This window comes from Mastigoproctus giganteus, chromosome 11 (genome assembly GCF_048544385.1).
Source record: "Mastigoproctus giganteus isolate SK-2022 chromosome 11, ASM4854438v1, whole genome shotgun sequence".
Taxonomy (NCBI): Eukaryota; Metazoa; Arthropoda; class Arachnida; order Uropygi; family Thelyphonidae; genus Mastigoproctus; species Mastigoproctus giganteus.
In genome coordinates, this window is record NC_143585.1 from 93,143,855 (window position 1) to 93,171,348 (window position 27,494).

The 27,494-nt window shown below is 36.6% G+C and overlaps 1 protein-coding gene across 1 annotated transcript in view; it reads left to right on the forward strand.

Moving 5' to 3' along the window:
* Positions 1-27,494, forward strand: part of LOC150078263 (cytosol aminopeptidase-like) — a 223,157-nt gene that overhangs the window by 190,089 nt on the left and 5,574 nt on the right. The window contains exons 13-14 of the mRNA XM_090385107.1: positions 1,983-2,129; positions 9,620-9,713. Of these exons, the coding sequence (XP_090241233.1) occupies positions 1,983-2,129; positions 9,620-9,713 (241 nt within the window). The remainder of the gene's footprint in view (positions 1-1,982; positions 2,130-9,619; positions 9,714-27,494) is intronic.

Below are 27,494 nucleotides of genomic sequence, written 5' to 3' on the forward strand. Positions count from 1 at the left end.
TTGACTCAATCCAGAGATCAATCCTTCTAACAATAACCTGCGCAAGCAGGACTGTCAGTACGCAGGAGCTCCAGGTGCTGGCGTGGGTTCTCCCACTGGACCTGGAGATTGTCGGTTGTGGCCTGTCGTACTACCTATCTAAAGGGATGCCTGCCACATCATGGGGTACACCATCGAACCTACAAATGATAGAAAGACCGAAAAGACCCGATTATTGGGGCATCTGAAGCAAGAATGGCAAACCTGCTAGACAAACAGTACCAAAGGAGAAGTGACAAGGAAATTTCTTCCGGACATACACAAAGTTTATCCTAAATTACCACCTAGGCTCCACCCAGGACTGCACTCCACTTACCTTCCAGCATGTATTTTGATTTTGGTTACCCAGAAAATTTTAATCCAAAATAACAAATTTTATCCAAATAAAATAAAATTAGATTACCATATTTCAGTATTAATATGTGAAAAACAGAAAATTCAAATTTCTACTTGCTGTTGATGTTTCTAGTATAATTTCAATTTATTAAACTGTTATACACTGAAATTTCATTATATCAAATACCATTTTAATGAAAATTTCACTATAGCAAAAATATTTTTATGTCCCAGCTGACTTCCTTATTATTAGAGCTTTGTAAGCCTTGTTTGAATGAAATAGCATTGACAGAAAATTCAATAGAATGAATTATTTTCAAACTCCATCTGTGTGTGTAATGTACTGATTTACAGCAAAATAAAAAAGTTCATTAGAAAATTATGAATGGCACTATTTAGCCTGTATGTGTTCATGTGAAAAAAAATAAATGGATATTTTAAAGAATGAGACAAAATTCATCATCATACCTACCATGTTTTTTTTAAATTTATTGTTATTATTATCATTATTTATTATCACTGCAGTACTCATATGTTTTCAATTACACTAAAATTGAAATTGCACTATTAGTGTGTGGAAAAGAAACTCAAACATTAAAAACAAAACTGACAAATTGATTAGTGAAAAGTAGTAACAAGTTGTATTGTTTATTTATTTATTTATAAAAATAACAATTATTATTAAAATTTTCCCTGAAAATTATTTCAATAATTTAATAATTGAGATAATTTTAAATAATAATCATTATTTACATAGGTAATAATTACACTAGCCCAACAAGATTTTTACCTCCAAGAACTTAAATGCTGTTTTTAACCAGTTTTATGCATAGATTTTGAAAATCACCATGATAGTTTCACATCATGTCACAGTTATTAAATATAGAAGAGAAATTTTACCAAAATATGCCAATTTTGTATAAGCTAGCCAGTAATGTATGACTTACTGATTTGTTTTAACAAATATAAGCTAATTCTCTTAATTTTAGCAATTGATTCTGGCCTCGGTTTTCTTGTGATAAACATAAATCAGACTTCTACCTATGGTTCTTATGTTCAAATTCTGATGCAACAATTTACAATTTGAAAAGAGTACTGCATTTTTGGCGAGGAATTTTGTAGACTGTGCCAAGGTTTTCCAAGTATTAACTGATCCTGACATGTTCTCAGGGTTGTAAATCTATCCTCCAAACATATAATATTTTTTTACACTTGTATTACAAAGTTGAATTATACGTATATATCCCTTTATTTTAACATTAAACGTTTGTACATCTTTTGATGTAGATGTGATAGAGACTTTTTATGGTGATTTTTGGAATCAGCACGTTTATTTCCTCCAGAATCACATATTTTCATTGTGGAGGTATGACAAAAAATATTTTTTTGTTGGCTAGTGTTATTATTGAAATAATATTCAGTGATATTTATTAGAATGAAATTTTTGTGCAGTGAAATGATTGGTGCACCTTTGAGAAGTTCATTGTAATGGGATTTTAATTTTATTTACTTTTGTAATTATACACAGTATTGCATTTAAGCAAAATAATTCATTGTATTGAATATTTAAGTAAAATAAAGTGGGAATGCTCCTTTTGTATATTTAGGCAGGTTCAAGGACTGGCGATAGAGTTTGGCGAATGCCACTCTTTAAACATTACACAAATCAAGTAGAGGCAACTCTGGCAGACTTAAACAATATAGGAAAATATGGCAGTGCAGGTGGTGCTTGTATTGCTGCTGCTTTTCTTAAGGTATGGTATGTTTCTCTCAGGAATAAATTTATCTTAGACCTTTGTGTTATATTTCTGTTTAGCCTATTCAGGCTACATAAATATAATTGAAATATTGGTAGCACAATGACATCAGTTTGTATGCAGTCATAAATAAAGAAAATTGAGTTTTCATGAATAAACATCATACATCATCTATCCACCCACTCATCTACAAGGAGACAGCAATCTCTGAAATGGTGCCATGGTGGTGGCAGTTAACTGAGAATAAATATCAGTATAATTCCCTTTTGGGGAATGCTGCTTATTTGAGGACAACTCACAAAGGGATTTACAATATGAGATTGTAAAATAATAAGAGAAGTTTACCTCAATATAGCATTATAGCTCTGGTTCATACTATCTAATATGAGATTGTGTAATTATGTTTTTTTGTTTTATTTATGGCCCTATGCAAACTGATGGTATTGCACTACGTTATATTGCATTGCATATTGTATGTGATAGTTAAATTATTCATTAGATAACTGTTGAAATTGTGAAAAATTAAGGTGAATGTGGTGATACGTATTGTGTTCACTTTTATATATATATATTTGTGCACTATATTTTTATATAAAATGTATTGTATAACCGTTACATTTCTCTATTTTAAATGAATAGCCTGTCTTTATTTCTGTGCACACGTGCACTTTCACACACACACAGAATGTGTTTTATCAAGTAACATCAAGAATGGTTGAAATATTCATGTGGGGAACATCAGAATAATTTGGTTGTGATATAAAGGGTGAAACAACAGAATTGAGATTAAGAACTATGCTGCTTCAACCCTAATGACTGCAGTTGGTTATGATGATCAGGCCATATGTGCTACTGGAATTGGCAAGCAAATTGGAATGTCTTTTGGAGAAATTTAATTATTCAGACATAGATTGGGATTTGTGGATATGACACCTACCTAGTAGTAACTGTTTTATCATGAACCATTCAGACCACGGGCTGGCTGATACTTGATCATAAAGCATATTTTGGTAAGTCACAGTGCAGAGATTCTCGGTTGCCCAACCAAGGCCTTCTAAAACTCCCCTTTCTTTTTCCTGGTATTTGTCGTATAAGTGTTCCTGAGGGTTTGGTATTGTCTGCTTAAAGCATGTCTCTTGTTGTGTCCAGTTGCAGTATAGCTGCTAAAAAACTTTTATGGCCCAGTGGACCCTTTGCCCAAGGTTCTCAAGTTTGGGGCACTAACAGGGGATAGCATATTTTCTGGGACATTTTTTCCTCATAGAGGAGTTGCAGGCTGTAGTTAGTATTTCTCTTATTTTATTACAATAGTCTTCTTGTTGCAGGTGGTTGTAGGCCTTGGGTGGAGCCTTCCAGGAATCCTCAGGGATTCCTGGAAGGTCATCCAGTTGGCATTCTTAACATTAGATCTAACTATGTTATGTATTGGCAGTAACGGCATTACATGGCACCAGGCTAAATGCTATAGCCCAGTGGTCAGAAGTAGTCCAGGCCTCCTGGACCTGCCAGATGACAAATTTGAATTTGTTAGAGGTTGACCCCATGGCCAATGTGACATCAACGTTATTTTCCCACAGTGTGCTGCTAAAGTTAGGTAGATGTGGTTTTAAACCACAAATGTTGTTGCTAAAAAGTCTTCCAGCTGCTAGACTGTAGAGGCACTGTTGTCAGTGCCTCTACGGTCATCAGTCTGGCTATGCCAGTGACCTGAGTGACAGTTGGCATCCATTGATACCAGCAGGCTGCCACCAGGCAAAATAGCCACTGCAGATAGTGGATTGTAGGGGCTAAGTTCTCTCTGGATCTGCAATAGAGCGATATGACGTGGAAGCTGCCAAGCTGGCTAGCAATGTGGGCATATACTGCCAGAGGGATGTGCAGTATGTTGACTTTAGTCACTGTGAGTGTAGGATTACAGACCACTGTGGCCACCCAGGTGATGTCTGTAGTTGCTTTCACAACCCTATAGGGAGGACAGGGGGTATGAGTGTAAGGTACCTGACCAGCTGGGTAGGCCAATTTTCTCCTCCATCTTGAGTTATGAAGGTCAGCTATGGCTCTTGAACACTTGGTGTGGTGTCTGTAGTTGCTTTCACAACCCTATAGGGAGGACAGGGGCTATGAGTGTAAGGTACCTGACCAGCTGGGTAGGCCAATTTTCTCCTCCATCTTGATTTTATGAAGGTCAGCTATGGCTCTTGCACACTGTGAATTCAGCTGGAAAAATTTTAGTGCCTGGTTAGGGGTGGTATTTTGGATATTATCCATAATTTATCTTAGTTTTATATGTTTTAAAACATATAAAACTATGTATTTTAGTAGCTTGGCAGATTTACAGTTTATACACTTGGGTTCAGTGTGTCTTTCTGAACAGTCTTTATATGTATACCTTTGGTATCACAGTGACCACACATGGACTCTTTTTCTGTGCATGTATTGGTTGTGAGATTTTTGATACCTGAAGCATTTTAGTATGGGGAATTGCTCTTGGAATCTGTGGCTGTTCCAGCCAGTGTAGATTCTTTAAAATGAATTTTTTTGATATCTGTTCTTGGCTCATGTGATCTTCGGAGTTCTTTAGATAAATCCCCTTCATGAAGTGTTGCATTGGTTTATCTTTTTCTATGTCAAAAACTAAGATTGGAGGATTCCCGTCCTTAGGGAACTCTGCCTTTAGTGCTATGCCTTCCATTTCTTTAAGGTTTTTAATTTTATTGGCATCTTCCTTACTTTCTGTCTCAATTACAATACGTTGATTTCTTGGTTTATGCAGAGTCTTGGTTTTAACATTTTTCAGGCGAAGCTGCAGTTGTGTGATTGATTACAGCTTCATTGGAAGAGTGCTGCTCACTAGACACTTTATAATTGAAGTATTTTGGTCTTTGTTATCATGATTTTCTGTATGGGTTTCCTTTAGTCTGCTGCTGTCTTGTTCTTGCCACTTGTTCATTAAGTAAAGGTATTTTGTTGGGAGAATTTCCCTTACATTTACTGTTGCACACTAATTTTGCTTGAAGAACTTTGTTCTCCACATGTAAGTTGGTTACAATTTACATGTGGAGAACAAAGGCAGGGCAGCCAGCACCCTATTATTTGCAGTCTGGCTGCAGCAGTGATTCTCCCTGTCTGAGAGACCATGATTTCTTCTAATTAGATGCGATTTGGATTAATTATGTCCAGTGGGCTAGTAGTCATGATTTCAGTGCCCTCATTGTCAAGTTCATTGTTATTTTTCTAAGTATCACCTTTCTTGCCATGTTCAGTTTGTTCAGTTTCTGATCAGTCAGGGGATCCTTATGGTGAATGAATAGCCTGTGGTGCCTCTGCTTTGATGCAGGTCCAGGTGTATAGTCATTACTGTTAGTGTTCTCAGTAATGTCTGCTTGGTTTGCCTTTTCTAAGCAACTGTAATTTGCATGTCAGTATTGGCATTTTTGAAACCAATCATTTTTGTTTACAAGCAGGAAAATAAGGGGAAAACACTTCTGAAATAACACATTTGTTCCCTATGAATAGACAAATAACAATGGCAATTATAGCTACAGCCGTAGTAGTTCAAAATTTTGTGGGGAAGAAGGAGGTTTCGCAGTGCTCATGTATTTTACATAGACTGCAATTGTTATTTTCACTATTTGCATGTGCTGAAATCTATCCACAAACATTTAGTTTAGTACTACAAATGGGATTTTTGATACTATAGTCAACTTTACAGTGAATATAGTCAGAATTCACCAAGTGTTGAGAACAAAGGGTATGAGTGGCAGAGAGATTGGTAATCACTATGTTACGACAATGGCAACAATCGTCATCCTCATTGTAGAGGTAGCACAGGAGGGAAAATGTCTGAGGACTTTGTGAAAACTAAACCAAACTAAGGAAAATAACACTCACATGAAAGCTTTTCAGATACTGCATTCAGAACTAATTATTCAGAATTGCCTTTTCTAAGCAACTTAATTTTCATGTCAGTATTGGCATTTTTGAAACCAGTTTTTGTTTCCAAGCAGGAAAATAAGGGAAAAAACACTTCTGAAATAACACATTTGTTCCCTATGAGTAGACAAACAACAATGGCAATTATAGCTACAGTCGTAATAGTTCAAAATTTTGTGAGGAAGGAGGAGGTGTCGCAGTGCTCACATATTTTACATAGACTGCGATTGTTATTTCTGTCAAGAAACTACATGGAAAAACTTAATAAAAATCAAAAAAATCACAGTTCTCAAATGCCGTCTTACCACTCTGTGCCCTCTAGTGGGGACAATTCCCTTGTATAGTGGAAGCATGCTCTTCCTGTCTGTGCAAGCAAATGTTTTCCCATTGCTTTGTACAATAGGATAATCACCCCTTTGTCCCTGCTGGCAAAATTCCTGTATCATTGACTAAACTCTATGAGTTGTTCTAGCAGCCTGTCTGCACTGCTCAGGCAACTTTTTGTTGCATACAATTACATATATACCCCCAGGGGCTCACATCTGGTGAGTATGGGCTTGGCACACCCAGGGTCTTGAGCTGGATATCATCATTCTTCTCTTTCTTGGTGATTCCCTTCTCTCTCTCTCTCTCTCTCTCTCTCTCTCTCTCTCTCTCTCTCTCTCTCTCTCTCTCTCTCTCTCTCTCTCTCTCTCTCTCTCTCAGGGGTAACTCAGAATTTTTTTTTTTTTTTTTTTTTTTTTTTTTGGCTGGTGCAGCAAAAGCCTCAGGCTTCCTTGCATCATAATAATAATAAAATAAGGCTAATAATAATAAAAAAAAGAATATAGGTTTCTTTCTTTTCTACCACCCTGAGTGTGGTATTACCCAGTTTGTTTGTTATTCTGGGACTATTGCTGCACATTTATAAAATGCGATTAAAAGTGTTAAATCTCCGCCCTGTCCCAATTTTTGTAAGTCTTGTTGAATTAGTTTGCCTTGATTACTGTCATTAACTATCCTACCAATCTTTGTATCATCTGAAAACTTAGACAGTAAGCTTGCTATTCCTTCATCAATATCATTAATAAATATTGAAAACAGTAAAGGGCTCAGCACTGAACCCCGAGGACCTCCACTAAAAAAATGCACACCTATGTTCAAGAACATAGGTGTGCATTTATGTGTACCCTCTGTCTTCTGCCATACAAACATCCCTTCATAGCAGCAAATTATCTCCAGTGCCATGGTACTTCAATTTGTGAAGCAAGCTTTCAGTTGAAGAGTGTCAAAGCTTTACTGAAGTCTGTGTTGCTAAAATTATTTTTTGCATTCAGTTCCTTTGTTACTGTGTTATAGTAACTGGTCAGATAAAATCTCCCCTTAACAAATCCATGCTGTGATTTCCATGAAACTGCATTCCTGTCAAGATGATTCTGCAGTGCTTCTTTAACAACTGACTATTATTTTCTCAGGAACATAAGTCAGGCTTACAGGTCTGTAATTACTCACTTCACCCTTTGCACATCTCCAATCTATAGAAACCTTACCTGAATCCAAGGATGCTCTCATAATTATGGCCAAAGTTTTGCTTACCTCTCTTGCTACTTCATTTAATATGATTGGATAGATTCCATCATCCCCAGATGATTTATTTACTTTTAGCCTCAATAATTTCTTTTCAGTTATAACAAAATCATTTTGCTTGTATACTTGTAGTATTGCCATCCTTAAAAAATTGTTCACATGTGAGTGTAGGAGCAAAATATGTATTCATTAGTAACCTGAACAGGATCATCATTAGTTATGTCATTCATACCTAGTGGGTCAATGTGGTTCATCCCAAATTGCCCCACTAAGTTTTAAAGCTCTCCAAATCCATTAATTCTTTGCTTATGTTAACATAAGCAAAGAATTCAACAACATTTAGCAAACAATGTTTAGCTTAGTTAATTTATTCAAGGGCTTAAACACCTCAATCATATCTTGCATGTCCCTCATTTCCAAATGTTGCAATTTGCAGAACTGAAGTCTTTTATAAGAGTAGCATTTTGTTCACCTCACAAATCTCATTGCTCTTTTCTGCACCCATTCCAACTGATCCACATCCTTCTTAAAATGAGGCTTCCAGACCTGCCTGCTCAAGATACAGCCATTGCCTTATACAATGGGATAATCACCTCCTTATCACTGTTGGCAAAATTCCTATATTTCATTGACAGAACCCTATGAGCTGGCCTAGTAGCCTGTCTGGACTACTCAGAGAATGTGTCTGTCTACACAGTTAACCCAAGGTCCTTTTCATTTTCCACTAACCTGAGTGGTATGTTAATCTGGGATTAATACTACATATTTAGTGCCTTGCATTTGTTGATTTTAAACTTCAATTGCCATTCCTCAGTCCCATCTGCCTAATTTTTCTAGATTTTGTTGCAGCATGCATACCTTCATTACTGTTGTTAATCACCCTTCCAACCTTTGTATCATCCGCAAACTTAGACATTAAGAATGACATACCTTCATCGATATTAATAAATATGGAAAATAACAATGGGCTCAGCACTGAATTACTGAGGGACTCCACAAATAATATTAACCCAAGCATAGCAGTGTTCATTAATAGCCACTCTGTTTTCTCCCATTCAACCATCCCCTTTATCTATATTCAACCAACCATCCACTTACCTCAAATGCCACACTGCTCCAATTTGTACAGCAGTCTTTTATGTGGAACGATATCAAATGATTTTCTGAAATCTGAGTATGAGATATGAAGATTACTTTTTGCATCCAGTTCCTTTGTTACTGCATCACAGTATACATTTAGCTTGGTGAGAAAAGATCACCACTTAAGAAATCTATGCTGTGATTGCCATATTAATGCATTCCTGTCTAGAATGATCCTGTATTACTTCTTTAACCGTTATTTCATCCATTATTTTCCCTGTAACATGAATCAAGCTTGCAGGTTTGCAATTTCTGACTTCCCCCTTTGTGAATTGGGGTGACATACTGCATATTTCAACTCCATACTTTCCTCCTCTGAATCTACGTTGGTTATCATCAATTATGGTGATAATTTACTTCACAATTATGGTGATAACCAATCATCCAACAATCCATTTATCCAAACCAAATTATCCAACAATCAATTTATCCAACCACATTATCCAACAATTAGTTGGATATTGATAGCCAATTATGGTGATAACCAACTAATTTATTTTTGAAAAAAATTACAGTTCAAAGAGTACTGCTGATCAGTCTATTCAGATATGTAAGCACACTTTTTTTCTTTTTTTTTTTTAAATTTTTTGTCATAAAAGGTGGTTGTCAAAAAAAAAAAAAAAAGTGAAAAGTATAAATCACTGTTGTATAATAAAAAAGGAAGAAGTTAGGTTTGGTTGTAAAAGCAAGTATATAATTAGAATGATTAGAATGATTATAAATCATATGCATATAATTCTGGTCAAATTATACATCAGGCTTATACAAAAATTCATAAACATAAGAATTCTTCATGCATAGAGACTATAATGTCCAAGCAATAATTAATGTATTTTTAAATATTTCAGGAATTTGTGAATGTCAACCAATGGCTCCATTTAGACATTGCCGGGGTAATGCAAAATAAAGATGAAATACCTTATTTATCAAAAGGATTCTCAGGTAAAATAAATTTAGTTCAAAATTATTATGCTAATTAATTAATGAACATTCAGTGTAGATACACAATATTTTGTTTGTGGTGAACTCAAAAGTAGTTGAAATGACATTGATTTAATTGTATCCCATATCGTGACTACCTTCACAATGAGTTGCCACGATATTGCACCGCCTCGAATAAGTAATGCTTCACTAATAGAGAAGACATTGTAACTTATTCTCGGCAGATCACTGCCCAGACAGCACTGTTTCAAGGCTTATTGGCGTATCGTTGGTGGGTGGGTGTTGCATTCACGACAATCCAGTTGTGAAGTATATTTCCACAATGAGAGATACCTAGTAGTGTGCATAAGTATATTTAACATTATTTCATATAATCATTATGCACACCACTAGGCATCTCTCATATTGTGGAAAAATATACTTTGCAGAAATGTTTAATATACTGGGTGTTTCAAAAATGATGGTCAATAATTTAAAGGCAAAAAGTATAAACTAAAATAAGCAAAAAATGTCCCAGTGTACATCGGACTGTAAATGAACCATTTTCGAGATAATGCACATTTTCTGTTAAGATCCGCCACTTATTATGGGAACACTGGGAGGGTAGTCTATATTGCTGAGACCTTGTACACACTGGATATGGTAGGGGTACAGTAATCGACGATGTAAAATTTGCCACTCTGCTGCTATGACTCAGTACACGCTCTTGCAGAGCAACTCTCCTTGTCAAAATTCCTTAAATTTTTTTCTATTCTTTCTAACACCATTTCCTCAACATCAGATGTTATGCTTCTGGGCCTACTTGCTCGTACTCCATGTACAAAGCGCCCATGTTCTTTAAGGCGTTGATGTACCCTTATGAATGTGCACCTGTTCGGCTGCCTTCAGTGGGGAAATGCTTCTTGGTACAAATGTGCAACCTCGAGTGCACTGCCGTTGGCTTTACCATACATGAAGTGCATGTCCACATACTCTTCATTGCTGTAACCTCTTTCCAAGGTGACTATCCTTTGACAAGTACTAGTATGCCTGCTACGTCTCAGAGCATTGAGAAAGGGGAAAGGGAGAGAATGAGCATAACCTAACCTAAACAAACAAGTCAGTGGTGGATCCCAACTAGAAATGTGCAATATCTCGAAAACGATTCATTTAAGGATCCATGTTTACTAGGGTTTTTTGCATATTATAATCTGTACAGTTCACATTTAAATTATTGACCATCACTTTTGAAACACTCTGTATATATAGAAATGTTTGATATGCAGTCACATTGAAAAGTGGGCCAGCTTTGTGAGATAAATGTTCATTTGGTACAGGGAAAATGATGAAAAAAGCCAGGCTTATATAGCTTCAGCCTTGAAAGTAAAGTTGCACAGCTATCTATACATCATCCATCATAACTTTTTTTCACTTGTTTCATCTAAGTATTTATTCAACCATCCTTTAATTTACATAGAAACTGTTATAAATCTGATAAACTTTTGTAAACTTCTGATAAACATGGCAGATTCATGGTACCTCAAAAACTTGACAATTTATAGTGCTGAAATTTATAATTATTTTACATAGAACTTTTTTCCTTGGGGAATAATTATATAAACACTATAATTCTAAAATATATTAATAATCATAATGATTATTTTTTATTTAAAATATTCATAATTCTATTTAAATGCTTTTGATACTTATGTATTAAATTTAGGAGCTTCTATTATTTTTACATTGGCATTAGTATTAGGATTAATAATGACATTAATAGAAACTGTTAATTTAATTAATTAATCATAATGATTAATAATGATTAATAGAAACTGTTATAAATCTGATAAACTTTTGTAAACTTCTGATAAACTTGGCAGATTCATGGTACCTCAAAAACTTGGCAATTTATAGTGCTGAAATTTATAATTATTTTACATAGAACTTTTTTCCTTGGGGAATAATTATATAAACACTATAATTCTAAAATATATTAATAATCATAATGGTTATTTTTTATTTAAAATATTCATAATTCTATTTAAATGCTTTTGATACTTATGTATTAAATTTAGGAGCTTCTATTATTTTTACATTGGCATTAGTATTAGGATTAATAATGACATTAATAGAAACTGTTAATTTAATTAATTAATCATAATGATTAATAATGATTAATAGAAACTGTTATAAATCTGATAAACTTTTGTAAACTTCTGATAAACTTGGCAGATTCATGGTACCTCAAAAACTTGGCAATTTATAGTGCTGAAATTTATAATTATTTTACATAGAACTTTTTTCCTTGGGGAATAATTATATAAACACTATAATTCTAAAATATATTAATAATCATAATGGTTATTTTTTATTTAAAATATTCATAATTCTATTTAAATGCATTTGATATTTATGTATTAAATTTAGGAGCTTCTATTATTTTTACATTGGCATTAGTATTAGGATTAATAATGACAAATAGTGTAAAGAAGCAAGCTTATACAGCATTAACCAAATATATATATATATAAAACCACCAAATATTTCCTAAGTAGCATTTACCATATGTGGCTTCCTTGCATATAGTGCAAGGAAGCCACAGGCTTTTGCTGCGCTGGCAAAAAAAAAAAAAAACACCCTCCAAGTAGATTAAAAAAAAAAAAAAAAAAAAATTATATGCTTCCCTCCTAACACAGGTAAGTATCCAGTAGACCTTTGAATTTATTTAAACTGACAACATGCTAGCTAAAAGAAAATTTCCTACAGTCTACTCTAAACCTCAAGCCCTGTAATTTAATTTTATGATCCCCTAGTTCTGGAATTGTTTAGAACAGTTATAATTCCACCTTCATTCATTTTACTAATCCCTCTCAGAGCCTTATAAACCTCGATCAGTCATCTTCTGAGGTGCCTGGTTGCCAAACCCTGTAGCACACGTAATCGGGATCTTTCCTCATACGGTCGTCTTCCTGTCGATCTTGCCATTCAAGTTGCCATCTTGGACCCTTTCAAGAAGCTCAATGCCTTTTTTCAGATGACGTCTCCATACTTGAACACAGTATTCTGAATGTGGTCTTACAATTGCCTTATACAGTGGGATTATGACCTCCCTATCTCTAAAGGATAGCATTCAATAAATAATTGATAGGACACCATGGGCTTTCCTGGCTGCCTGTTTACACTGTTTAGAAAAAAATTCATATTTGCCATTGTAACTCCCAGTCCCCTTTCCTCTTCCACTGTTTTTAATTCAACCCCACCAAGTGTATAATTTATTTGTGGGTTGCTATTCCCCAAGTGTAATACCTTGCATTTAGCAGCATTAAAACATAGCTGTCACTTCTCTGACCATCTTTGAAATCTGTTCAAGTCATCTTGAAGGAGTGCTGTTTTGCACTGATCATTATTGACTCTTCCAATCTTTACATCATCTGCAAATTTTGACCTCTGCCTTCTATCCCTTTGTTGATGTGATTTATGAAAATGAGAAACAGCAGTTATTCAAGAACCAATCATTCAGGGACCCCACTCCTGACGTTACACCAATCTGAAGAATATCCATTAATCACAACACTCTGCCTTCTGCCTTGCATCCCCCCAGAAATCCATCTTGGAATCTTATCATTAATTCCAAGCTGTTTAAAATCCAAATAAACTATGTCGAAATTATTCTCTAAATCCAGCTCACGACTGACTGTGTCAACATAGCCTACTAAGTTAGGTAGACATTATTTACCCTTAACAAAGCCTTGTGTGACCTTCAGAATGCCATATCTATCTTAATATCCCTGGATTACACTCTTAATCACTACCTCTAAGATTTTTCCTACCATTGCAGTCAGGCTAATTGGTCTGTAGTTACCAGCTTTACTCTTAGAACCACTTTTATGTATTGGTGCTACAGTGGCACTTCTCCAATCCAAAGGAATCTCCCCCAAGTCCAAAGATGCCCTCATAATTAACCTCTGTGGTTCAGTATACTCCCTCGCTCCCTTCCTACTGAGTACATGCGATCAACTCCAGGAGCCTTACTTGCTTTTATGCTCAAAAGTTTTTCTAATATACAATCATCTGTAATAGTAGTAGTAGTAGTAATAGTGTCATGTGATGCAAGAAAGCAAGTGTATGAGCTTATGCAGCATCAGCCAAAAAAAAAAAAAAAAATCACACCATTCCCTCCAAATGCCTGTCCAGTTCCTCCTTAAATTTATTCAACCTATCAACTTCCACAACGACAGATGGAAGTTTGTTCCAGCAATTAACCACCCGCTGGCTAAAGGCAAATTTCCGCACATCTATTCTACATCTGTCCTTTCTTAATTTGAATTTATGCCCCCTTAGGTTCGTAATCTGAACAAGTGGAAGGATCCCATCAGAATTTTGCGTGCTGAACCCATTCAAGGCCTTATACACCTCAGTCAGATCACCACGCAGGTGCCTAGTCTCCAGCCACTGCGATTTGCAGAACTTAAGCCTCTCTTGATAAGAGGATCCCTTCATTCCCCTCACCAATCTTGTTGCCCTTCTCTGTACACGCTCAAGTAAATCTACATCCTTCCTAAAATTAGGCCTCCAGACCTGTACGCAGTACTCAAGGCGTGGCCTGACCATTGCCTTATACAGAGGGATAATCACCTCCTTTTCCCTGCTAGCAAAATTCCTATATATCATTGACAAAACCCCATGACCTGCCCTGGCAGCCTGTCTGCATTGCTCAGGAAACTTCATATCTGCCTGCACAATTACTCCCAGGTCTTTTTCATTTTCTACCACCTTAAGTGTAGTACCACACAGTTGGTACGTTTCTCTGGGGTTACTTCTACCCATATACAGTACTTTGCATTTGTCAAGGTAAAACTTCAGTTGCTACTTCTTAGCCCATCTGCCCAAATTATCCAGATCCTGTTTCAGTAGCACACTGCCATTACTGTCATTAACAACCGTGCCAACCTTTGTATCATCTGCAAACTTCGACATTAAGCCTGATATACCCTCATCAATATCATTGATAAATATACAAAACAACAGTGGACCTAACACCGAACCCTGTGGGACCCCACTAATAACATTAGTCCAAGAAGAGCAGCACCCATTGATTACCACCCTCTGTCTTCTCGCACTTAACCATCCTTTTATCCATTGTAGCAACTTACCCTTAATACCATTCTGCTCCAATTTGTACACTAGTCTTCCATGCGCAACAGTGTCAAAAGCTTTCCTGAAATCCAAATATATGATATCAAAATTATTTTTTGCCTCCAGTTCCTTTGTAACCACATCATAATATCCTATCAAATTTGTCAGACAAGACTTTCCCTTAACAAACCCATGCTGTGTCTGAATTATTGCTGCAGTCTTGTCTAGATGATCCTGCAATGCATCTTTAACCAGTGACTCCATTATTTTACCAGGAACAGAAGTTAAACTAACTGGTCTGTAATTACTCGTGTCACCCTTCAATCCCCCTTTGTGAATTGGGGATACATTTGCACATCTCCAGTCCATGGGAACCTCCCCTGAGTCCAAGGACGCTTTCATAATTATGGCTAAGGGTTTGCTTAGTTGCTTTGCCGCCTCCTTTAATATAACTGGATAGATCCCATCCACCCCAGGTGCTTTTCTTACATTTAACTTCAACAATTTCTCTTCCACTTTGCTCTCAGTTATTACAAAATCATTAAGTATCCTGCTACAATTTGATAACCTTCTGTCATTTTCAAACCTTAATAATTCCTCACGTGTGAATGTAGATGCAAAATACTCATTCAGTTTGTTTGCTATCTGAGCTGTATCATCAACAGTCGAACCATCAATGTCAAGTGGACTAATCTGATTCATCTCCTTTCTTTTAGAGTTTATATAAGTAAAGAAATCCTTGCTGTTTTTCTTAGCATCTTTTGCCAAGGATTTCTCGTAACCTGCCTTCGGCTGCCGAACCTCCTTTGTGACCTGATTACAGATTAACTTATATCTGCCATAGGCTTCTGAGTCGCTTGATAATTTATATGCATCCCATGCATTTTTCTTCTCTGTTACGAGTCTCATTAGTTCATTTGACAACCATTTAGGCCTAAACCTTGAACAATATTTCTTAATAGGTATGAAACTTTTAGTAGCTTCCACGATTAATTCCTTGAATGCTTCCCACTTAGAATTTACTGTTAGTAACATCGTCAGTTGATCCCACTGTACAGATTTTAAAAACTGTCGGAGACCACTGTACTCGCCTTTACGGAAGCAAAAACCCTTTCCTTTACCCCTGATGGTAATTAAATCTTTAAGTAAATCCCACGTCAGTACACTGTGATCACTGCCACCTAGTGGTTCTTTTATCTGCAAATTCCTAATACATGAATAATCACTGCTGATAACCAGATCAAGAGTATTACTTTCTCTGGTTGCCTCTCTAACATGCTGCTGTAAAAAACAATCATCCAATAAATCCACAAAAGTCTGACTAGTGTGTGAGTGACCAACCCACAAGTTCCAGTCAATATCTGGGAAGTTAAAATCCCCCATTATAAGACATTCTGATTTACTAGCCCACTCTATTTCTCTGTACAATTGTTCATTGTACTCATTCAAGTCATTAGGCCTATAACACACTCCTTCTCTTATTTTTGCTTTTGCAGTGCTTATGTCACACCAAACTGACTCAACAGGTGCACTGTTCATCTATATCAACTGGATGCACTCTTTTGATTTTGTTTTTCTTAATTAACAGCATAACACCTCCTCCCTTCCTATCCTGTCTATCCTTTCTGTACACATTGTACTCCTCAAATTCCAGTTCGGCATTCCTTATATCTGTGTGACACCACGTCTCTGATATCCCAACAATATCCGCCTTTGATGTCTTGACAACATCAGTAATTACGGCATAACTAATTTCATATGGTTCAGCCTCACTCACACAACCTCTTCTCAGCATAAAGGGTCTTTTGTCAGTAAAGACAGATGCAGAGTACTTGTTGAATTCATCCTCAACATCAGCTGGGTTGTCTAAAACTTTCCCACATCCAGTGCACAAGGGTCCAATCTGATTTGCTTTTTTCTTCCTTGTATTCACATACATGAAAAATTCATTGTACCCTTTCTTTGCATTCTTTGCCAATGCTTTCTCATATGCAGCCTTGGCCTCCCTGACCTTATTTGTGGTACTATTACAGATCAGCTTGTTCCTATTATAGGCTTTGGTACTTTTCATCACTTTGTAACTGTCCCATGCTATCTTTTTCTGCTCTATTTGACGAGCCAGCTCAGCAGTCATCCATTTTGACATCCTCTTTCTGCAATATTTTCTTAAAGGTATGTATGTGTTCATGGCTTCTGTGATATTTGCTTTAAAAGTATTCCATAATGCAAATGTATTCACATCCCTCAGCAATCTGCCCAGCTCACAGATGCCATATGCCGACCGGGCTAGCTGGGTGGGTAAAGTGCCTGTCTGGCAACCCAAAGGTCGCGGGTTCGAATCCCGCCTAGGGCTTGGATCAGAGTACTGCAAAAACCTTTGGAGGTGCATTATGGGCACAGAAGCCGATGCGCCAACAACTAACAAAGAAAAAAAAAAAAGAAAAAGATGCCATATAGCACCTTAAACTGTCAAAGTCCCCTCTTCTGAAGTTAAAACGCATGCTTTTACCTCTAACTACTGCAACATCTTTCTTCATCTTACAGCTGATGATTGCATGATCACTTCCTGACAATGGTTCCTGTACTTTAAGCTAATTTCCTGTACTTTAAGTGTATTAGGTTTAAACTTTACAGTTTAAACCTAATACACTTTATATTCATGGCTAAAACAATACAATATATTATTGTAAAAAAAAGCATACAATTTAAAAATGTGCATGTGGTTTTATTTGATACACTTTATCCAGAATGTTGCTGTACAACATCCAGCAGTAGTTTTCCAACATATGTTCATTCTTTGCTAGCAATTTTCCATTGACTTAATGTCTGGATGGAATTGTTCCCCCTGTTCATCACTAACCATGCCAAGATTTTCAGTCTAAATGTGAATGCAAGAAATTAAGTTTTATCAACATACTACATCCATTTCCCAATATGCATCGAGCAGTTTCTGAAGTACATCTTTTTTTGACCTGTGGTTACCAAAAAGTTTTTGCAAAGCCATTTGAAAGCCTGCCATCCTTTTTATTCTAATGTATTGAGACATTTTCCATAGTTTTCATCTTGTAAAAGCTCTTTGATTTGAGACACCATAAAGATTTCCTCTTTCACTTTTGCAGCACTGATCTTTGTAAATTTCTCACTTAAGTAATGAAATCCAATAAAATTCATCTTTCCTGTCACTTTAACAAAACTGTTCACTTAGTCCAAGTTTAGTGTGGAGAGCTGGAAGGAAAATCTTCACGGGATCCACTAATGGAACATACTGCACACTACTCATTTCTGGCTCTTGTGCTTCTCTGAGGCCAGTCATATCTGATGTAAGGGTCTGCGATAAAACAGCTGTCCCATAGGCATAGGAAACAACAATATTTTGTGAATCCTCCTTGCATGCCCAATGGCTTTAAATTCCATTATGCAAGAGAACAGCTTCAAACTTTGCTGTGGTTATGGGGGGGGGGGTTTCCAATGAAGAGTTGCCATTCAGATGCAATGTGTACTTGTGACAAATCTATTAAAACTCCATTGATATCATGGAGTTATCATTTACTGTAAAGATACCATTTACTCTAAAGAATGTTGCCAAACTTAGTTTCTTCTTTGATAGTAAGACATGTTGACATCCTTCTTAACCAAGTGTTTCTGCTTTTGTCTTGAGTTGAAAAGTTCAGCTTTATCTTTGGAGAAGGCTGGATCTTCTCCGGGGCTGCCGTGTAAATGACTGTGATGTCCTTTCTCAGGTGTGTATTCAGGATCAGCTGAAGTTCTCATGTCTCTGCCAATGACACATTTATTGCATTTCATTTCATCTTCTAAAGAATATAGTCTGTGCTGTGGAGATACTGGCATACTGTCATCATGAGAAGGTTGTCTCATCACTGAATCCGGTTACCAATAAACAGTCATGCTTATTCTTCAATGAGAATCCAGTTACAGTCATATTACAAAAGGCCATCATGGTCTTTTGGCTCCCTCCGTATTATGGGTATAACAAACACAGACCTTTTCCTTTTGTTCAATCAGTCACAAATAACGTGATCTGATCACCTAGAGAAAAACCAAAGTATAAGTGGTAAATTTTCTAATATCCATCATAATTGTATGTTGTTGTGATTTAGTTAGGATAGAGCTTCAATATAGCAGAATTTGTTGGGGTGATTTTTACCCTTTAGAGGCATGATGATGAATGTGTTTTAGTAATTCACCAGATCTTACCCGAAACAGTTTATAATCAAAGACTTAAATTATGAAATAGCAAGGAAATGGTAGAATGTAAATATGAATCTGTAGAGGGTAATAATAAATACATATTATATTCACATAGGTTGGCTGATGAGTTTGAGTGGTATAATGTCTCATCATGTCAAATAATCAGGCTCATAACAAAAACTAAAAAATGCTAGAGAAAAAAAAAATCTGAAAACAGATTTGGAATCAGCATCTGAAGATCCATCTAGTCCACATGTTTTTTTACTAATGAAAAATACTTGTTGACTGGTATAATTTTTTAATCCTTCTTTAAATTTATTCAGACTACCAACTTCCACAACACCAGATGGAAGCTTATTCCAACAATCATTTACTCTCTGGCTCAAAGCAAATTTTTTCATGCCTATCCTGCTACCACCTGTTTTTAATTTAAAGCTATGTCCCCCTGATGTTTATCTGAGAAAGAGGAGCAAGGATGCCATTAGCATTATTTAATTTATTCAGTCCAATTAAAACCGTGAACACTTCAATCAGGACACCTTGCATATGTCTAGTTTCCAAGTGGTGCAATTGAAAAAAACCATCCCAAAATCAGTTCTTTTGGGATGGTCAGATAAGTGCCATCTCAGAATCCTGAAAAGTGCAAGGGTTATGCTTGAGAATAGTAGTCTCAAAATAATTTATACACTTGGAATGGTTGGATTAATATTGGTAGAGGAAGAAAGGGATTTGGGGGTTACAATAAAGGCAGACATGAAATTTTCTGTGCAGTGCAGAGAAGTGGCAAGGTGGAACCATGGTATCCTGTTGATGATATTTTTGAATAACTGCTTGTAAGTATAGGGAGGTTATATTCCACTGTGTGTGTAAGACAGTTGTGAGATGGTACTTGTAATACTGTATCCAAGTTATGGAAGCCACGACTTAAAAGATTTTTATTTCTTGAAAAGGTCCAAAAATGTGCAACATTTGAGGCAAATTCAGTAAAAGAAACACAAGAAGAAACAACATGATTTGTTACAAGTATGTGTAAATTTTTATATATATATACATGCACACTCATATTTAAGCCTGACATAACCAGGTGGTCAAGTGCTTTTTATATAGACTAAGAGATGTTTTTCAATGGTAAACAATATTTCTTACTTAAATGGATGTAAAATAAACTGAAGAAGAGGCTGGTGACAGAGAAGAAAATGCATGGGCTGATTATAAATTGTCAGGAAACACATAAGCCTACAGTAAGAATAAACTAGTGTGTAATCAAGTTATTGGAGGTTAGGCAGATTGTGAGAAGCCTTTGGCTAAGAATACAAAGGAAGGTAGCAAGGAATTTTCTGTGTATATGTTAATACTAGAAGCAAAGGAATGAATCGCATTGGGTCTACTGGATATCAGTGGCATATCTGCACATGAAAATGTTTTAAGGTATGTTATGATTTTATGATAACTGAGAGGAAAGTGGAAGAGAAATTGTTGATGCCAAAATTAAATAAAGCACCTTGGGCTTATTGAATATACAGCGGACTCTCGATTTACCGGGACACTTCAAGACTCCAAAAAAAAAAAAAAAAAAAAAAAAAAATCAACCATAAATCATAAAATTCAAGTAACACCTGGAATATGTATAAACAGATGTTTTGCAAGTCGTAAATAAGCGACAAGAAGCGGTGTTATAAGTTGTCATTAGGGGATTAGTGTACCTATTATCTTGCAATCCTCCCTGTCTTCACATCCGCCGCTCAAAAAAAAATTGGGGTGGGGTGTGTACGGGGACACAACCACAATCGTTTAAGGCGTGAATCCGTCTTTATGTTATTAGAGGAAGGGTAAGATGTAAATGAATAAAGTCTTGGTGGTTATAAGTGAAGTATAATTTTATTTATCAAAGGCCAATGATAGGAGAAGTAAGATACATATGGCATAGTATTTACATCGATGTTTCTTACAAAGGTTAAAGCTATACAAGTGTTGCCCAGAGTAGTGAGTGATGTAGAAATGTACTTCAAGTTGAACTCACATTGAACTTTTGAATTTTTCTTTCTGATGATATACATTTCTTACATTTCTGTTCATATTTCCTTTGCAATTTTTTCGACATTATGAAAATTATCTTCAACTCAGCACACTTATCGGCTTATAACTTTACAAATTTTATTTTATCAGTTATTATTGCTAAATAATATTGTAGATCCTGTTATTCTCTACAAATCAACACCAATTTCAACGTCCTATCTCTTCGCAATCCAAAGTTACACTGCCCAAACGCCGTGCGGCATCGCCATTTTTGGTGTTCATGCGCAAGCGCTACCCCTACACCCTCACCGCTGCACACCCCCACTACCCACCATTTTAGATACGGACATAAACCCTCTATCTAACAAAATTTAAATCATTTATAGTTTACGAGATATAAGCGCGACAAATCTTGCCATTTTTTTGGTCGCTAGAGTTTTCGTAGAGACTCCCCTATACCGGACCAAATTTAAAGACGTATTCAAGTCAAAAAAAAAAAAAAAATTTTAGTGCGTCACGTCAATTGTTATGCTCGGTTGCATCGCAAAAGTGCAAATTTTGTTTCGTTATTTATGTCAGAGATGTCGGAATTTTTTTTATAGTAACTTTTTTCTTTTTTTTTTGTTTAGAAATCGCAAAAGTGATGGGCAAATGCAAGAGTTGTGCTTTCAATTAAACAAAAACTTGGAATTATTCAAAAATTTTGAAAACTGTGCATCCGTTAAATCTCTAATGAACCATTATAATGTTGGTGACCAAACCATATGCGACTTTGTAAATTAGATTTAAAATCGACATCGTAAAACATAAATGCATGTCCAATACGCACTACTCACGTATTGGATATGCGAGTAGTGCATGGTAAGTTTTTTCATTTTTTATCTATCGCCATACATTTTATGTAGGTTGCTCAACATTTTTCGATACAGTAAGTCCCCAACTTATGTAGATTCGGACTTGTATATCCAAAGATTTCATTGATTCATGCTTATCCCCATCTCTCTACTTTTAATTTATTTACTGAATGCATCACGAATGATCAAAGTAATAGGACAAACTTACCTGCAAAACTCCCCAAAAACTATCTCATTCATTTCACAAATACATCTGGCACATAAAAGACTGCTGTACAAATTGTATTAGTGTGGTATTAAGGGACAAGTTGCTGCTATGGATAAAGTTGAGGTGGTTGAGTGGAAGAAGGCAGAGCAGTTGTGGACTAATGTTATTAGTAGAGGCCCCCAGGGTTTAGTGTTTGGCCCATTATTGTTTTTTATATTTATCGATGATATTGATGAAGGTATATCAGGCTTAATGTCTAAGTTTGCTGATGATATGAAGGTCAGCAGGGTTGTTAATGACAGTATACTACTGCAACAGGACCAAAAAAGTTAGGCAGAGAAGTGGGCTGAGAAGTGTCAACGACGTTTAACAAATGTAAGATACTACATATGGGTAGCAGTTACCCCACAGTAACATACCGACTGTATGGTACTACAATCAGGGTAGAGGAGAATGAGACCTGGGGGTAATTGTGCAGTCGGATATGAAGTTCTCTGAGCAGTGCAGAGTGCTAGGACAGTTCATGGAGTTTTGTCAGTGATATACAGTTTTGCTATTGATTAGAGATTCAAAAGAATTTTGCTAGCGATTAGAGATTTAGAGGCATTTTGCTAGTGATTAGAGATTTAGAGGAATTTTGCTAGCGATCAGAGATTTAGTGATTTAGAGGTGATTATCCCTTTGTATAAGGCCATCGTCAGGCCACACTTTGCAGTGTTCTCCCCCAAAAATTTTGTCAGCCGGGTGGCATTATGAAGTAACCGGGTGAAGAAGTGTAATACTTCCCAATATTATAAAATTTTTCGATACAGTAAGGCCCCAATGTGACTTAAGTGTCAAAAATTATTATGCTCCTGTCGCATTGACCTGGATTGCACAGTATGTTCGAATTAATATTGATTGAGATCAGTGAGCAGTATCATACAGTATCGTGAGAATCACTTAAATTTTAGCTGGGTGGTCAGTTAAATTCACCAGGTGGTGTGCCCATTCTTGGAGTACACTGCTTTGAGTACTGCATACAGGTCGGAGACTTCATTTTAGGAAGGATGTAGGGCTGCTGAAACAAGTACAGTGAAGGGCAATGTGATTGGTGAGGGGAACAAAGGGGCTGCTCTTACCAAGAAAGGATTCTGTTCTGCAAATAGCAGTGTCTGGAGACTAGGCCCCTGCAAGGTGATCTGATTCAGGTGTATAAGGCTTCGAATGGTTTGAGCAAGCCAAGCTCAGTGCTGATGGGATTCTTCCTCTTGCTCAGATTACACACTTGAGGGGGCATAAATTGAAATTGAAGAAAGACGGTTACAGAATTGAGTGCAGAAATTTTATTTTAGTCAGGAAGTAGTTGATTGCTTCTATTTGTTGTTGTGGAAGTTGATAGCTTAAATAAATTCAAGGAAGAGCTAGACAAATGTTTGGAGGGAATGGACGGGTGAAATGGGAAGTGTTATTTTTTTTTTTTTTTTGGGCTAATGCTGTACAAGTTTGTTTTCTTGCATCATATGCTACTACTAATGCAAAAATCTCATCCTTTATCTAAATCTTTGTTCTCTAATAGATGTGCAAAGGTTGTTCAAGATAAGAGTGTAACATATATCAAGATCAGCTTGTATTGAAATCTTCAGCTTCATTTATGTCTACACTAAAGCTTGCAACAATTATAAAACAGTTAATCAATCCAAACTTGATTTTGAATGGTCTAAAGGTAGAAACTTGCTTCTTGTTCAAATGGCTCAAATGTTAAAGCAGTACCCATAGTCCATTCCCCTAACACTGTCTCCATTTGCCTGTGATTTGTCTCACCTCCACTATAGATTAATACAACTAGATCAAATTCAGGTGATGCAGAATCACTGATATCCAGAGTTCACTATTAAAATTCCAGGTGGCATTGAATAACTGCCCTCCTCATTTCAACTCTATATTATGAATAAGCAGTTAAAATGGCATAAGGAGAAATTAGCCAATTTGTAATATTTCCTTATTTCTTAAGCAGTAATCATTATTATTAACGCTGTACATGTATATTAGTTTACTAATTTGCTTAATTCTACTAGTTGATAAGTGTTACACATTTAATCAGGTGGCGCAAATGTCTTCTTACCAAAGCTATTCAAATTAGTAATTAGTACGTAATTGTTGTTGTTACTTCAAATCAGGTAATGTATTACCTCATATGGTTTTATATATTATCAGCTTGTGTTTCCCCCTGTCATGGAATAAGTTGGCAGAAACTTCATAATTAAAAATTTTTTTTTTTTTTTTTATGAGAACCCCAAACACGAGAGGTATTATAACCTATAGCACTTAGTACTGTGCTTGGGTTGGAGGTTGAGAAGACGAAAGAAGATATTTGTTGATATTGGACTTGAACTTCTGTAGATTGTAATTTTCAGGAAATACGTATGAAGGAAGGTTGTTCCAGAAAACGGCAGTTGAATGAATAAATGAGGAAGATGAAAAGTTGGTTCTGTGGGTTTGAAGTTGGACAGTAAATGGATGTTGGCTGGTGGCGGCACGTGTTCGGACTGTCTTGGAAGAGAGAGCTGGAATTATAGAAGCCAATTCAGAAGAACAGTGCCCATGGAAGTATCTGTAGAAGAGGCATGCAGCAGAAACAGTGCGTCTATGAGAAAGCGAGTGGAGAGACTCTGTTAGAGATGAATCATTAATTAACCTACCTGCCCTCTTCTGAATGGAATCAAGAAGCCTGAGAGAGGTTTTGGGGGCACCACCCCAGATGTGGGAACAATATTCCATGGCAGGGCGGATTTGCGATTTATACAGAGTGAGCAGCTGTTTGGGAGAAAAGTAACGCCGAGAGCGAAAGAGAAAACCAAGTTTTTTAGATGCAGAGGAAGCAATATTTGTAATGTGCTTGTGCCAAGAGAGATTAGAAGTCAGGGTAATCCCCAAAAGAGATATATCATTTTGCCTAGAAATCGGAGTGTCACTAAAGATAAGCATAGGAGCAGAAGAATCCTTTTTGTGAGATATAAGACAAGATTGAGTTTTAGAAGGGTTGAAATCAACTAAGTTGTCTTTGCCCCACTGGAGAATTACCTGAAGATCGGCATTTAAGGAATTGGCAGCAGATTTTCAAGAACTTGAAGCTGATTGAGCTGGACAAGGTTTCTCAAAATGGAAAGTTGAATGCAATGTGCTATCATCGGCAAAACTATGGATAGGATTTCCAGTCAATGGAAGAAGGTCATTGATATACAAGAGGAAAAGAGTGGAGGAAAGAACTGAACCTTGGGGGACACCGGCATTAGTGGAGAAGTTAGAAGACAGAGAGCCATCTACCATCATCCTCAGTGAGCGATCAGAGAGAAAACTGGATAACCAATTACTAAAAACAGTTGGCAAACCATAAGATGGAAGCTTGTTTAGAAGACCTTTATGCCAAACACGATCAAAAGCCTTTGAGATGTCAAGAGCAACTACTTGTGTTTCACCGAACCTTTCCATTGAATTAGTCCATAAATGGGTAACATAAGCCAGAATATCACCAGTGGATCGACACTGACGGAATCCATACTGGCGATCGTTGATCAGACGGAAGGTTTCTAGGTGGTTTAAGAGTTGGCGGTTAATTGATTTCTCCATTACTTTAGAAAGAGTAGAAGTAATTGCAATGGGACGATAATTGGATGGGAGGGATTTGTCACCCTTTTTAGGAACTGGCTGGATATGAGCAAATTTCCAAGCAGAAGGAAAAACACCTTTGGAATAAGAAAGTGAAAAAAGGCGGCAAAGAATAGGAGTAAGTTCAGGAGCACAGGTTTTGAGAACAAGTGGAGAAATACCATCAGGACCTGGAGCTTTCTTAGCATCGAGATTCATCAAAATCCTTCTGATATCCTTTTGACGGAAGACCACAGGAGGCATTGAATGGAGCGTGTTAGGAATGGTGGGAGGTGTTTTACCAAGATCACTAATACATGTGCTGGAAGGAAAATGGGATGCTAGCAGGTCAGCTTTATCCTTGGCTGAAGTGACAACAGAACCATCTGGTTTGGACAGGGGTGGGAGCAGAGATGGGCAATAGTTGCGGCCAATAGCTTTGGCAAGAGACCAGAATGCTCGGCTACCATTAGGGCAAGAAGCAAGTTTTCTACTCTTAGCCTGTTCAAACTCTAGTTTGGACTGATTAATAACTGCTTTACAATTGTTGCGAGCTTTGGTGTAGGCAGAAAATGAAACTGAAGAATTAGAAACAAGCCAATTACGATATGCAACGTTCTTCTCTTGGACAGCCTTAGCACATTTATTGGAAAACCAAGGTTTAGATAAAGGACGAGATTTTAAAGTGGAGTGTGGGATAAAGGATTCCATTCCTGCAAGAATAATTTCACTGACACGATCTGAGCAAACGTTGACATCAGAAGTTTTGAAACAGTAATCAGACCAAGGAAAAGAAGAAAAGAAGTCTCGCAGGTCATCCCATTTTGCATTCTTGTAATGCCAAACAATACGAGGTTGGGAATAGCCATGAGATAAAGGTTCCATTGGAGAAGAGACAATCACCAAGTTGTGATCTGAAGTGCCTAAAGGACCTCTCACTTCAACCTTGTACTTAGAAGGGTTGTTTGTGAGAAAAAGATCAAGCATATTGGCTGTATGATTAGGATTGTCCGGTATTCTTGTAGGTAAATGAACAATCTGTGCTAGGTCATTAGTAATTGCAAAAGCTTCAGCATCTCGACCTGCTGGGTCGGTGTGACTAGAAAACGGAAGCCAGCTGGAGTTGTGAACGTTGAAATCACCAAGGAAAATTACCTCACTGTTAGGAAAGTTGGACTGGAGAAAGTCAAGTTGCAAAGAGAGGAAGTTAAAGAGCTCCAAGTGATTAGTGGAGTTGGGAGAACGGTAGAGACAACAGATGAATTTTACACAATGAGGTAGAGAGATTTTAAGCCAGAGAAGATCAAAGAGAGGAGATTTCAAATTGCCAAGTCTCTGACAGGGAATATCAGAACGGACATATGCACACGTACCACCTTTGAGGCGAAAGGAATCATACAGCAAATAATTTGGACATCTGAGATGAGCAGTAGTTGAATCAACTGATAACTGAGATTCAGTCAGAAAAAGTACATGGGGTTTGGAAGACTGCAAGTGGAAATGGACATCGTTGAGATTAGAATTGAGACCACGTATATTTGTGAAATGAATTAGGAAGTCCTTGGGAGGTTTAGATCTTTTCGCAGATAAGCTTACTCTATTATTTTGACAATTCATGGTGTATTCAATAGTAAGAAAAAGTGGGTGGGACATGCTGTATGAAGTAATGAAATTTTTGGATATGGCGTACATGTGGTAAGAATATACCCAGATCCATGACATAACTTTCCTCGACAATGCTCCCCGCATACA